Raw genomic sequence first — 15,671 nt, 5'->3', positions numbered from 1 at the left:
CTTGCTCCTCTCGGCAGCGCCGCCGTGTTGTTGTTTGTATAAAGCGTGATGTTGATGTTTTGGCTCAGTTGGAGAGGCGTAACGTTTAACGGTAGTTTTGCACAGAGGACGCTTGCCTTATTTCTTTCTCCAGCTGCAGTTTACCTCTAGAACAGGTAAGAACAACATCTAATGCATTTAAAGTCACGACTGACGGATTAAAGATAACGTTACTCATTCATATTCTGCTGTGTGTTTGACATTTTTCCTGCTTAGCAGCTAAGTTTACGAACTAAATTGAGTTTAAGACCTTATAAATCTAATTTTAGATTATTGGAGTCTCTTGACTCGATTTTATTTGCCAGAATAAGACGAAACAAGCTGTATTCTGCAATAATAATCGCTCACAGTTGTCGTGTTTATGTACGTTAGGTATCTATTTTTTTTTGCACTGTTTAAACTGTATTGTAATGTTTATTAGAATTTTTTTTTAGCTATTTATTTATTTTAAATCTAATTTATTTTTTATTATATATTTTTTTATCCGTTTAATTGTTTATTTTAATCACATTTTTATTATTAATTAAAATATATATTTTTTTACTTATTTAAAAATAAATTGAGTTATTTAGATTTAATCTTATTTATTCATTCATTTATTTTTTTTCACATTTCCATGGACTTCTAGCACTCCTTTGTGGTCAGTTTGAAAACCCCTGATCTATAACACTGAAAAGCTCTTAAATATCACGCATCAGCTGCCTTTGTACTCATTAAGATCTGTTGAAGTGTTTCTGTGCTCAGTGATCTGGTTTGGATGATGATATATGTGTGTAACAGCTCTGAGTGTGTTATTTTTGCAACCTCTTCCTGAAAACAAACCAGAGGATAGTTTTGACTCAGATCTGTGGTTTTTAAAGAAATCGTTCACCTCGAAATGAAAGTCCTGACATTATTTACTCAGCATGGTGTCACAGACTTTTCATGAACTCTTGCATCTCGAAAATGCAATGCTTTATGCGTTTAAAAAGGCTTTGCATGAAGATGCACCAGAATGCATCAGATTTCAGCATAACTGTCAGATGTGTAAAGAGAAGTTTCTTAATTCTTCTTGTTTATCAAGACCTCTATTCACACGGATTCTGCAGACGCTGAATAATAATTTACCAGTGACAGAGTCAACCTGACATTTCTGCCTCATAAATGAGCGTTCAGCTGGACGTCATCATAGAGGACAACAACACTGATGAGACTTGAAATAATGCCGTTTGCGTAGTCAGATGTGTGTGTTTGTTCCGTCTGTAATAACAGTCCATGTGCTTCTGTTGTGTGTCCTGTAGCTGCTGTAGAGATGTCCGACAGCTCCAGTGACACGGAGTCGTCCTGCGGATGGACAGTCATCAGTAATGAGGTGAAACGTGTTTTATCGCTTGCAGTGTTACTAATCTGAAAAATGCTTTCTGAGAGTTATTCTTTTACATTTAGGTCTATTTCTAAAAATAGAAATAATAAATTATGTTTTGCATAAAGAAAAATAAGCTTAGTTTTAGGACCTTTTTTTTGTTGCATTTTGCATTATTTTCATGACAATAATGCACATTTCCATATTTTTGATTTCATTTTTGACAGTTTTTGAGACTAACTTCTAAAAATTATGCAAATTGTAAGTCATTTATATATATAAATTATGTACATTATAAATTACACACACACACACACACACACACACACACACACAACCGTTCAAAAGTTTGTGATCAGTAAGACTTGTAATGTTTTTAAAGAAGTCTCTTCTGCTCATCAAGGCTTCATTTGTTTGATCAAAAATGCAAAAAAAAAAAAAAAACTGCAATCTTGCAAAATGTTAATTAGAATATAAAATAATGGTTTCTATTTAAATATCCTTTAAATTATAATTTATTTCTGTGATGCAAAGCTGAATTTCCAGCATCATTACTCCAGTATAAAGTGTCACAGGATCCTTCAGAAATCATTCTAATATACTGATTTATTATTAGAATTATCAACAGTTGTGCTGCCAAGTATTTTTTTTGGAAATACTTGCTGAAACATTTTGAAACAATAAATCAATAAAAACATTAAAATAACAAAATTAATACAAAATAAAAATATTTTCTATCACTTCTTATCAATTGAACACACCCTTGCTGAATGAAAGGTTTAATTTCTTTCAAAAAAAAAAAGAAAGAATAAAAATTTACTGAGCCCCAAACTTTTGAACTGTAGTGTATATTGTAAATATTTTAAATAAATGGTCTTCTTTTGAACTTTTTATTCATCAAAGAATCCTGAAAAAAAAAAGTATCACAGCTTCCAAAAAATATTTGGCTGTTGCCAACATTGATAATTCTAATAACAAATCATCATATTAGAATGATTTCTGAAGATCATGTGACACTGAAGACTGGAGTAATGATGCTGAAAATACAGCTGCACATCACAGAAATAAATTAGATTTTAAAGGATATTTAAATAGAAACCGTTATTTTATATTCTAATAACATTTTGCAAGATTACAGTTTTTTTTGCTTTTTAGATCAAATAAATGCAGCCTTGATGAGCAGAAGAGACTTCTTTAAAAAACATTACAAGTCTTACTGATCCCAAACTTTTGAACGGAAGTGTGTGTGTGTGTGTGTGTGTATGTATGTATGTATGTATATATATATATATATATATATATATACGTATATATATATATATATATATATATATATATATATATATATATAGATATATACATACATACATACATTATATATATATATATATATATATATATATATATATATATATATATATATATATATATATATTATACATACATATACATATATATATATATATACATATATATATGTATATATATATGTATATATCTATCTATCTATCTATCTATCTGTCTACACACACTGTATAGATATATAAACAGCTGAGTCTTTACTCATTTTCAAAAAACATCTAAAGACTCATCTTTTTCGCCTGCACTTAACCAACTAATACTAGTACTTACCTTTTTTTCTTTTTCTTTTCTATCATATTCCAAAAAAAAAACAAAAAAACCCTGGCTACGTGTTCTGTACTAGACTAACTGAGACTTGTCATAGCACTTGTATACCGTTTGTTGTATAAAAGCTTATCCTAAATTATCTTCTGTTCTCATTTGTAAGTCGCTTTGGATAAAAGCGTCTGCTAAATGATTAAATGTAAATGTAAATGTATAAAACAATAAATATAAACAAAAATTAAAATTTTTAAATCAATAAAGCTGAATTTTATACTGTTTATTAAGCAAAAACGTACTTTCTAAAGCTTAACACTTCTAAAGATAAGCCATAGTGACTGTGTGTGTGTGTGTGTGTTACAGGGTTCGGATATTGAGTCGCTGGGGCCGGATATCGCCGGAGAGTGTGATGTTGGAGCGGTTAGCTGTGCTCCAGATGTACCTGATGGTGCGGATGTCATTCAGAACGAATAAAGACAAAGCTGTTTATGTTGTTTTATAGGTCAGGTTTTGTGGCATGAATTTAATGAGTAGCACTCATGTAGAATGCAGTATGAGTGTGTGGTTAATCGTGTGTGTCAGCACACAAACGCAAAAGGATGAAGGTAACGTGTAAATCCAGAAGTGGTCAGACAAGTTTGAAATATTTAAGCTTGTTTTTTTTTCAGGCGAGGAGAGTTTGGGAGAGTCTTCACTAGATCTGACACTGAGAGCGGAGGCGGAACCGGCCCGAGAGGTGCGATTAAACCTGAAGGTGACCTCCTGGCGTGTGTTATTGTTCTGCAGAGAGGAGTTAAAGAAGTGGCATTGATGTGTTCTTGCAGGAGGGTGGAGAAGAACATGTGACCCTGTGCTCCTCCAGCGAGAACTCTGACATCATCACGCTGGCGGACTCTCGGGAGGCGGAGACTGCCTCGTGGGAGGAGCCTGTTGCTAAGGAGACGGAGGAAGCAGGAAGCTCGTCGAGCAGCCAGTACACGTTTAGAAAGTCGGAGACGAGTGAGTGGAGAACGTGTTTTCATGCATACGAACTATAAATTAATATCTCACAATTCTGATTTCTCTATATACAGGTGCTTCTCAATAAATTCGAATGTCGTGGAAAAGTTCTTTTATTTTTGTTAAATGAGCCCATTGGTGGGTTTTTGTTAAATGTGAGCCTAAATCATCAAAATTAAAAGAACCAAATACTTAAACTACTTCAGTCTGTGTGCACTGAATTTATTTAATACACAAGTTTCACAATTTGAGTTGAATTACTGAAATAAATGAACTTTTACACGACATTCTGATTTATTGAGATGCACCTGTATCTCTCAGTTCTCAGAAAATAACGTCAGAATTGCGAGAAGTTTATTCGCAAACTCATAATTCTGAAGAGGGAAGTCAGAATCGTGTGATATAAATTCGCAATCGTGAGAAGTCACGTTTTCTCCGATTCAGACTTTTCTTACGATTTCTGTTTTTATCTCGCAATGCTCAGACAGTCAGAACTGTGAGATAAATACAGTGGCCATACATTTCTACAATATAATCCTTAATAATAACATGCTTAATTTTATTGAAAAAAGCAAGATATCTTAATTGTCCTAAATAGGCGTGATTTATTTTCATTGCAAAATATAATTTCTTTTGATTTTGTGGTTGAATATGAGCCATGACGTTGGCCCTGATCTCTCTACACACACACACACACACACACACACACACACACCGGTTGGACACACCTCACACACAACACACACACACACCACCTACACACACACACACCCACACCTACACACACCTACACACACACACACACACCTACACACACACACACCTACACACACCCACACACACACACCTACACACACACACCTACACACACACACCTACACACACACACCTACACACACCACAACACCTACACACACACCTACACACACACACACACACAACCAACACACACACACCACACACACACCTACACACACAACACCTACACACCACACACACACACACACACACACAACACACCTACACACACACACACACACACACACACACACACACACCTACACACACACCTACACACACACCTACACACACACACACACATACACACACACATCACACACACACCACCAACACACACACACACACCACACACACACACACAAATACCTACACACCTACACACACACACACACACACACACACCACACACACAAACATACACACACACACCTACACACACACACACTACACACACACCACCACACACACACACCGACACACACACACACACACCTACACACACACCAACACACTACACACACACCACACACACACACACACACACACACACACACACACACACCACACACCTATGCACACTCACACACCACACACACACACACACACACCTACACACACACACCACACACACACCACCTACACACACACACACACCTACACACACACCTACACACACACACACAAACACACACACACACACCACACACACACACACCTACACACACACACACCTACACACACACCTACACACACACACACACACACACACACACACACACACACACACACACACCTACACACCTACACACCTACACACACACACACACACACACACACACACACACACACACACACACACACACACCTACACACCACACACCCTACACACCTACACCACACACACACACACCTACACACACACACACACACACACCTACACACACACCTACACACTATAACCTACACACACACCACCCCACAGAACCACACCCACACACACACACACACACACACAACACACACAACACACCTACACACACACACACACCACACACACAACACCAACACACCACACTACCCCACACACACACTACACACACACCTACACACACACCACACACACACACCCACACACACACACCCACACCACACCACACACCACACACACAACACACACACCACACACACACCTACCACACACACACACACACCCACTACACACACACAACACACACACCACACACACACACACACACACACACACACACACACACACACACACACCTACAAAAACACACACACACACACACACACACACACACCTACACACCTACACACACACACACACACACACACACACACAGAGAGTCATGTTGGTCTCTCTCTCCCGGAGCGGCAGCAGGCTGGTGTTGGAGCAGATGGGGGTTTTCCAGGACGCTGTGGGAATACGGCAGCCATCTGCACAGCTCTCTCTCTCTCTCAGGTGCTCTGACAGCATGCTGATGAAGCTCTGAGGAGCGCCGGCGTGTTTGTGAGGCTCTGCCACATTAACCTGGCTGATGAAACCCCAACCAAATGCTGCTATAAGAAAAAATAAAACTTGAAATTTTTTAAAAAACCAACTTTTTAACCACACATCTGCTTTGCTCCTCTGCCAAACGTGTCGTAAACCCACATCTCGACTAGACTGTGAACTAATTAGTGTTGGCTAATTCTGTCAACTCAACCAGAGCTCCCTGGTTTTTGATTTTGTGCATATTTTTTCTGGAGAAGGAAGGTGAAAATATTTACGGAGCAATCCACTTATTTGTAGAAAGGAGTAAAAATGACAGATTTGCACAGCAATCTTTCTTGCATTATATGCCAATGGTGACAGTTAAAAAAAAACAAACAAAAAAAACACTCAATACACCCCAAAGGTGACAGTTAAAAAAAAACAAACAAAAAAAACACTTTATGCACCCCCCACCCTCGTCCCCGAAGCTTGCATGCCTGTAATTCAATAATTATTAAATGCATCTTAATGTTCTTTTATATTTTAGTTCTTAGCAAACTTTTCTTTTTGGTGTCTATTTTAATTATAATAGAGCTTAATTATAATAGAGGTTTACTATTTTGTAAACATATGACATTTAATATGTTGGCTTTCATCATTATTTATGTTTGTCTTTCTTCTGAAAAAATATTAACAAAGTCAAAATTTTGAGTCAGGTGATTTTTCTGAAATTTGGTTTATTTGACACAGAGTGACCCTTAACCTCACGTGTAATATATATGTATTATATATACACACACCCCTATTATTTGATATTCATCTGTGATTATAGGATCGTGGTCTCTTGAGGTGTGTTTCCAGGATGGTTAAGTTATTTCCTCTCTCTGTATGAAGTATATCCCTTAGCGCTGACACAGGAGCTGAACAGAGAATACAAAGCAGACGTTCACAAGCTGTAGGCCTGCAGCTGTGTTTGTGGAGCAGTCGTGTGCTGGTTTAGTCGATTAGATTATTTGTGCTGCATCGTGGCATGTGAAATGTGTTCTGCAAGTGTGTGTGTGTGTGTGTCTGAGTGTGAGTGTGTGTGTGTGTGTGTCTGAGTGTGAGTGTGTATGTGTGTGTGTCTGAGTGTCTGTGTGTGTGCGTGTGCGTGTGTCTCTGAGTGTGTGTGTCTGAGTGTGTGATTGCGTGTGTGTGTGCGTGCGTGTCTGAGTGTGTGTGCGTGCGTGTCTGAGTGTGTGTGTGTGTGTGTGCGTTTGAATGTGTGTGATTGTGTGTGTGTGTGTGTGTTTGAGTGGCGTGTGTGTCCTGTGTGTGTGTGTGTGTGTGTGTGTGTGTGTGTGCGAGTGTCTGTGTGTGTGTGTGTCTGAGTGTGTGTGTGTGTGTCTGAGTGTGTGATTGCGTGTGTGTGTGTGTGTGCGCGTGTGTCTGTGTGTGTGTGTGTGTGTGTGTGTGTGTGTGTGTGTCTGAGTGTGTGATTGCGTGTGTGTGTGTGTGTGTGTGCGCGTGTGTCTGTGTGTGTGTGCGTGTGTGTGTGTGTGTGCGCGCGTGTGTCTGTGTGTGTGTGTGTGTGTGTGTGTGTGTCAGTGTGCAGTGTGAGTGTGTGTGCTCTTTCTTCCCTTTTCTCTCTCTTTTTTCCAAATTTATACAAAATCTAGTATATGAACTCAGAGCCGATCCTGGAATTATGGGGGCCCTAAGCAAAACTTTGTGTGTGTGTGTGTGCGTGTGTGTGCTGTGTTGTTCATGTTCATGTGTGTGTGTGTGTGTGTGTGTGTGTGTGTGTGCGCGTGTGTCTGTGTTTGTGTGTGTGTGTGTGTGTGTGTGTGTGTGTGTGTGTGTGTCTGTGTGTGTGTGTGTGTGTGTGCAGATTTTGCTGTTTGGTGCCTAAAATGAAGTAAAACCTCACTAACCTACATTGCAGATCTTTTGGTGAGTCCCTGTGATGAGTTTGGCTTTGTAACGGGACTAAATAATGTCTGTCTGTCTATCTATCTATCTATCTATGGTTATTTATTTTTTATTAAACATTGTGATATATTTTTTATAAACTTATTGCTATTTATTTGTATACTTAGTGCTACTTTTTAATGTATTCATTTACTTGTTGTCTATCCATTCATTTACAGATTGCTATTTATTTATTTATTGCATTTTTACTGTTTATTTATTTATTGATATTGCTATTTACTGCTGTTTTTATTTATTTATTTATTTCACAACAGTGTTAATTATAATCGGCTTCATTTTTAAAAACAGCAGACGTCAATGGGACGTCATCACCGTGTATGTGCGTGTGTGTGTGTGTGTGTGTGTGTGTGTGTGTGTGTGTGTATGCAGTAATTCCTTTGGGTTGTGTGTGTTTGTATTCAGTTTTCCCAGCAGATCAGCCTGTGCGGCGAGACGGTGGTAACAGCAGCAGCGAGGATGAGGAGGATGAGGAGGATGAGGAGGGTGAGGTGAAGGTCAGTCCTGTGGTGAGGAGGCGCAGAGTGAGGAGGAGCACCGCCGGCTCAGAGCCTGGAGACCCGCAGGAGGAGGTGCTGCGTCTCAAAACAACTCATCACTCCAGCGTTTACTCAATACAAACCAGATAAGATATGAGAAATGAGCACAATACAAAAAAAAGTTTTAAATTATCTTATTTTTTATTTTTATATCAAACAAATACTTCAGTCATCTGAATTTGCAACAGTAGCTGGAAATTATACAACTAATAATGTTACATTATGACATTCATTCATCACGCTTTCACTGGAAAAGAAATTCAGTCATTTCAAATCTAGGTATAATAATTGTTTTTATAAATATTTTTAATATTTCAATTTAATTTTTAGTTTAGTTTAGGTGAATCTTTTTTGTTAAGGTTTAATTACGTTTTAGTAAAATTGTTAAATTATTTGCCATATTTATTTAATTTTTGCTGTTTAAAAAAAATTGGTATATATATATAGAGAGAGAGAGAGAGAGAGAGCTTTAGTTATTTTAATGCATCAAGTGAAACTAAATGAAGATGAGAAATATTCCCTAGCTACCTTTATTTTATTTTATTTTATTTTATTTTATTTTATTTTATCAAATGACAAAATCCTATTAATGATTTTAGTTTTAGTTAACTGTAATAACCTTGTTTACACATTGGTTATTTATTGAAATGATGTTAAACATATTTTAGTGTACTGCACATTTTTAATGTAAATAGATAACATTTTTATTCAAAGATATAATAATAATACCATAATTTCATAATTTAAAAAAATAAATAAATAAAGATACTTCTGCTGGAAAACGATGGACATATAAAACACAAAAGAATTACTTACAATTAACACAATCAACCTGATCCAACCAATACAACAAACACATTATTAATGTATCCATGAAACCAGCTATCGCAACACCAATATTTATTCGTGCATGTTCTGAAATCCTGCGGGTGTGTTTCTACATCAGGTGTTTGAGGAGCGAGGAGCTCATTTGGACGGCCGCGCTGCTCCCGTCAGCGGCACCCTCAACAAATGCATTTTACTAGCGCTGCTCATCGCCATCAGCATGGGCTTCGGACACTTCTACGGTGAGCAGGAACATGACGTCTGTCTTATTTACATGCAATGCATGCAATGCATTCGGGTCTGTTTTAATCTGCAAGAGATACATACTCATTTCTAAAAACTGCATAGACACTTTTCAAGTGTTAAAAGTCCCTAAAATACACATTTATTTATTTTCCAGATTTTTTGCAATTATTTTTAAGAGATATAACCATTTAATTATTTATTTGGGTCGTTTTGATACATATATATTACCATTATTAAAATAAAAAAAAAAAAACTAATTAGGCACTTATCTGTCAAAAAACTTTTTTGGCACTGAATTTTGAAAATTATTACTGTGCAAGTAAATAAAGCTTTATTTCTAAAATAAAGGCAAGTAAACATATGCTGTGTTTGTTTGTGTGTGTGTGTGTGTGTGTGTTCCAGGCACAGTCCAGATTCAGGAGAGGCAGAGGATCGTGGAAAAGAGTCGCATGAATGAGCTGGAAGTGCCGTGTAAGAGAGAGCAGGACGTTGTAAGTAAGGTCAGTCTGTCACAGACCGCACACTGATCCTCAACTTCTCCTCAGCTTTAATTGAAAAACAGAAATGAAATGAGCATTTAACTAGAGTTTGAATTTAGTTTTCTGCAAATAGCTCTCTGTGCTTTTTGGTTTCTCCTGAACTTTGCTACAGCTTTCATTGTCTTGTAGTTGCTGATCATTTTCTTTCAGATTCAGCTTTAGATGCTATGATTTAGTGTCCTTTATCTTATTTTTGTACTCGTTTATCCTTCCACTAATACATTTAAATCACTTTTGCTGTATTGTTGTTATTGGGCGTCCTTACATTCCCAGGCTCAGTATTTAATGAACGTCTTTTTTTCCTAATTATTACATTTTCTAAATCTGACCTAGTTTTGTGTTGCTTTAGAAAAGAATTATAAATGATTTTTGATGATGAATTATATGCAAGGATGCAATAAATTGATCAAAAGTGCCAGTAAAGACATTTATAATGTTACAAAAGATTTCTATTTCAAATAAATGCTGTTCTTTTAAACTTTCTATTCATCTGTGAATCCTGACAAATTAAATCTATCACAGTTTCCACAGAAATAATGTGCAGCACAATAATTTTCAACATTGATAATAATCAGAAATGTTTCTTGAGCAGCAAATCATCATATTAGAATGATTTCTGAAGATCATGTGACACTGAAGACTGGAGTAATGATGCTGAAAATTCAGCTGCGCATCACAGAAATAAATTACAGTTAAACAGATATTCACATAGAAAATAGTGATTTTATATTGTAATACTATTTCACAATTTCACAATTTTGGTACTTCTAAAAACAAACAAACTCAGGGAAGACCTAGAGGAAAAGCAAGACATGGTGATGTCCCTCATGAACGTGATGCCATGCGTTTAGGAAGTGGTTGAGAACCTCAGGGAAGACCTAGAGGAAAAGCAAGACATGGTGATGTCCCTCATGAACGTGATGGATAAGATAACTAAAGAAAACCAGCATCTCAGAGTCAAACAGGAAGAGTTACAGGTAACCTGACTGCATTAGTGCTTCCTCCCAAAATCTCTCATGTTTTGGGTGGAAACTAAATACAAAGTATAACTGCAACAAAACTCACCAATTTTTACTGATTCTAGTTTATAGTATCTAGGTTTCTTTATATATATTAAGGATTGGTGAAAAATTCTGTTTTGGTTAAGGTTTTAGTCATTAAGTATTTTTGTCAATTTAATTAGTTATTTTTTAACTTATTTAATTTATTTCAATTAATTTTAATTAAAACTACATGAAAATGTGTTGCTTGGACAAATAGCTAAAATCAGGGCTATAAAAGTTAACAAAAATGTTATTTGTTTAAATAAAATAAACATGAACTTAATTAAAACAATTAAAATTAAAAATAAAACTTTCAATTAAAAGGAAAATTGAAAAATAAAAAAATACAAGTAAAAATAAAATATATACTATTATATATATATAAATATATATATATATATATATAATATATATATATATATATATATATATATATATAGTATGTCAGTTGTACTTAACACTGGCTGAAGTTAAATTTTTATTCTATTTGAAGTAATACATTTGTTTTATGGTTTTAGGTTTTAGTCAACTTTAATATCATTAACAGTAACATTTAGTACATTATGCTGCTTTATCATGTTATTTTCATTTTCATTTCATTCATTTCATGAATCGGAAGTTCTGCACATTTAAGAAAATAACTTCATAGATGCAAACTCCTCACCTTTCAGTGACAATCACCTTTTTGAGATCAAATAAATTTTTATTTTATGCCAAAAATCATTAGGATATTAAGTAAAGATCATGTTCCATGAAGATGTTTTGTAAATTTCCTACTGTAAATATATCAAAACTTAATTTTTGATTAGTAATATGCATTGCTAAAAACTTCATTTGAACAACTTTAAAGGCGATTTTCTCAATATTTTGATGTTTTTGCACAGATTTTTTTTTTTTTGCACACCCTCAGATTCCAGATTTTCAAATAGTTGTATCTCAGACAAATATTGTCCTCCTAACAAACCATACATCAATGGAGAGATTATTTATTCATCTTTCAGATTAAGACTAACTACAAATGAGCATTTAAATCAACAATGTTCTCACCTTTTTTCCCGCCTGCCAGTTTGCATCTCTGAACTTACTTCTGCATTCAAAAATAAGGTGGATAGTTTAAACTGCATGTGAACTGAGCACGTTAACAGTTTGACTTTCTGTTTGAAAACACAGACCCAAAGACAAGATTTATACGTGCAACTGACGCAAACCAAAAGCCAAATGGAGTCTCGGCAGAGTGACCTGACCACAGAGAACCAGCTCCTTAAAGTCACTCTGGAGCGAGGAGAGGCGTCTCTGTCGGCTCTGCAGGAGGAGCTGCGGTCCCTGCGGGGACACATACGAGAGTTAGAGGAGCGAGGAGCCGGGGCCGACTCCGTCATGACCGAGAACCAGCGACTGAAGGGCCACTTACAGGAGGAGAAACAGAAAACACGCAGCTTCATGAGCCAAAGAGAAGCGCTGCTGGCCGAAGCCCAGGAGCTGCGGAAAGAGCTCGATGAAGAGCGCAAGGTGACCGACAAGCTCAAGGAGGAACTGGAGGAAATGAGGAAAGAGGAGGACGTTGAAGCCAAGACGGATCCTGAGACGGAAGAACTACAGGCGCGACTCCAGGAGCTCGAGAACAAGCTGAAGTTCGAGCAGCAGCGCTCCGATCTTTGGGAGAGACTGTACGTGGAGTCGAAGGAGAAGAGAGCGAAGGGCGACCAGGACTCGAAGAACAAGATTCCCAAAGATGGGATGCTGGGAAAAGTGAAGGAAACCTTCGACGCTGTGAAGAACTCCACTAAGGAGTTTGTGCACCATCACAAGGAGCAGATCAAGAAAGCCAAAGAGGCGGTGAAGGAAAACCTCCGGAAGTTTTCCGACTCTTTTAAAACAACATTCAGGCATTTTAAAGACTCGGCTTCGAATGTCTTCAGGCATCAGAAGAGGTTTCACCACGACGCCAAACACGAGTGTCACTCGTTCCGGCAGGAGCGAGGAAACAAGCGCGCCGAAGACTGGCAGCCGCAGAAACCTTTACACCGACATCCTCGCAGAACAACCCTCGACTCGTTTCACGCCGAACACGACACGCGCAAACCCAGCGCTCAGAGACCGCACAGCATCATGGGACAGAAAACGCCGCCCAAAGGCTGTTCAGGAGTGTTCGACTGCGCCTATCAGGAGTCCATGAGTCTGTTCAACAAGGCCATGGATCCCATCCGCGCCGACGAGTTTAACGAGCTCCTGCGCAGCTATTTGCAGAAAGAAGTGGGGCATTTCCACCACTGGAGGGAGCTGGAGAGCTTCATCGATAATTTCTTCCATAACGGCGTCTTCATTCACGACCAGATGCTGTTTACGGACTTCGTCAGCGGCGTTGAGGATTACCTCGAGGAAATGGATGAATATCACCGCCTCAGCGACGACGTGTTCGAGGATCTGGATGATTACATATACCGCCACATATTTGGAGATGCGTATTTAAAATATTTTGGGCCGAGGTAAGATGTTTTGGGGTGTGGAATAAACTTATTTGGAAACTCAAGATGACCCTGTTTTACTTTCATAATTTACATGTGACTTGATTTTATCCATCAGGGATTGACAATTCGTTAAGCCTTGCTCCTGTTTAACATTGCGTGCTTAATTAATTTTCTTAAAGACATTGTTAAATTATGCAGTAATGTGTTTGTTACATTTCTACAATGCATTCACTATAGTTTGGCAAAAAATAAATGTTCTTACTAGTATTATAATTGTTTATTTGGGAACAGTTTAATCCACAGACTGGTTTATATATATATATATATATATATATATATATATAATATATATATATAATATATATATATATATATATATATATAAGCAGTCTGTGGATTAAACTGTATATATTTATTAAATCAGCATTTTTTTCACTTTAATTTTAAGTAAATATATTTTCTTCAAATTAATTTTAATTAATTTTATGTGCTTTTAAAAATTAAAATAATTCATATTTTTATTATTATTTTTAAATTACAATTAAATGTAAAATATTTATTAATATTTTAAATCAGCATTTATTTTTTCACTTTAATTTTGTGCTTTTAATTTTTTTTCATATTTTTATTATCAAATGTAAAATAATTTTTATTTTATATATTTCTATTTTATTTTAGTAGTTTTATTTTTAAGTAAATGTATTTCTTCAACTTAAACTTAGTTTATTTCAGTTAGTTGCCATGGCAAAATGTCTTTTTAAGTTTACGCTTTTTAATTTTTTTATCTAATATTTATATTTTATTTCATTTCAGCTTTATTTTAATGACTGAAAATGATTTTAAATAGTTGTAGATTTTGTTAATTATAATAACACTGCCACAGGCATTTGAAAAGAACATTTAAACATAAAAAAAAAATAATAATTTGGAAAATACTGTTTGTGTCCTCCTATTAAAACGCAAATCATTAAAATGCAAAAGCTTGTCTGAAAACATGGTGAATGTCAGCAAAGGCTGATTTCTCATTTGTCTGTAATCATTTTCACGCAGGTTGCATGTTCATAATCTTGTTTGTCTCTGTTGCTTCTCTGTGTGTCGCTCTGAGAAACAGTAGAGTGCATGTACACACGCACAAGGCTTTGTGACAAACCCTAAACACTGTCCTGTTTTGTAAATTTGCAGTCGACCCTCCGAAGGGCCGGGGTCGAAGGTCAAGGCGTGGCGTCACTGTCAGCGGCAGCCTCGTCCTCGCCCTCAGAGAGCCAAGAAATGGAGCCAATCGGGACGCGATCCCAACAGACAGTACGCAGATGTCAAAATAGAGCTGGGTCCCATGCCCTTCGATCCCAAATATTAGAAGAAACGTTTCAGTTCTGCTCGATATTGCTCCTGTTTTGTTTGTTTGCATTCGTTTCGTCTTGGAGAAGGTTCATGAAAGCTATGGGTGAATTCATCTTTTCTGTGAATTTTGTTTTTTTTGCACGGTGTAAATGTTTGAATGCTGGTTCTAGTGTGTTTCTCTTTCTGGACTTTTTTTTAGCAGCTTAGAATTAATTACAGGTGTTTTTGAGGCACATTTATGCTCCCATTCCCTGAAAAAGTATTGTAAAAAAAAATAACAAAATTAAAAATTAATACTAAACAAAAAAACAAAAAGATTAATTAACAATTAACTATTTCTAAACAAAAAAAAAAACAAAACAACAAAAAAACAAAAATGTATGTTTAATTTTGCTTAGGACCA

At 36.5% G+C, this 15,671-nt stretch overlaps 1 protein-coding gene across 2 annotated transcripts; it reads left to right on the top strand.

Moving 5' to 3' along the window:
• On the top strand, positions 1 to 15,544 carry LOC109092809 (cell cycle progression protein 1-like). Of its 2 annotated transcripts, none has more exons than XM_042744507.1 (11): positions 1 to 155; positions 1,320 to 1,390; positions 3,368 to 3,452; positions 3,673 to 3,740; positions 3,829 to 4,003; positions 8,673 to 8,839; positions 9,753 to 9,873; positions 10,280 to 10,368; positions 11,268 to 11,393; positions 12,630 to 13,945; positions 15,110 to 15,544. In XM_042744507.1, exons 2-11 carry the CDS (start codon positions 1,331 to 1,333, stop codon positions 15,282 to 15,284), a joined length of 2,382 nt encoding a protein of 793 aa, XP_042600441.1. In that variant the 5' UTR covers positions 1 to 155; positions 1,320 to 1,330; the 3' UTR covers positions 15,285 to 15,544. The 2 variants fall into 2 exon arrangements, with proteins under 2 accessions (XP_042600441.1, XP_042600440.1); XM_042744506.1 differs by having other exon boundaries at positions 10,280 to 10,377.
• The last annotated feature ends 127 nt before the right edge of the window (positions 15,545 to 15,671 follow it).

This window comes from Cyprinus carpio, chromosome B18 (genome assembly GCF_018340385.1).
Source record: "Cyprinus carpio isolate SPL01 chromosome B18, ASM1834038v1, whole genome shotgun sequence".
Classification (NCBI taxonomy): Eukaryota; Metazoa; Chordata; class Actinopteri; order Cypriniformes; family Cyprinidae; genus Cyprinus; species Cyprinus carpio.
This window is presented reverse-complemented; position numbering and strand designations above follow the sequence as displayed.

Bases quoted from the DNA above. Each gene is read 5' to 3' on its own strand.
- LOC109092809 (XM_042744506.1), top strand. From the start codon at position 1,331: ATGTCCGACAGCTCCAGTGACACGGAGTCGTCCTGCGGATGGACAGTC. The intron at 4,004-8,672 runs GTGAGTGGAGAA...GTTTGTATTCAG, and splicing joins GTTTAGAAAGTCGGAGACGA to TTTTCCCAGCAGATCAGCCT. The intron at 11,394-12,629 runs GTAACCTGACTG...TTGAAAACACAG, and splicing joins TCAAACAGGAAGAGTTACAG to ACCCAAAGACAAGATTTATA.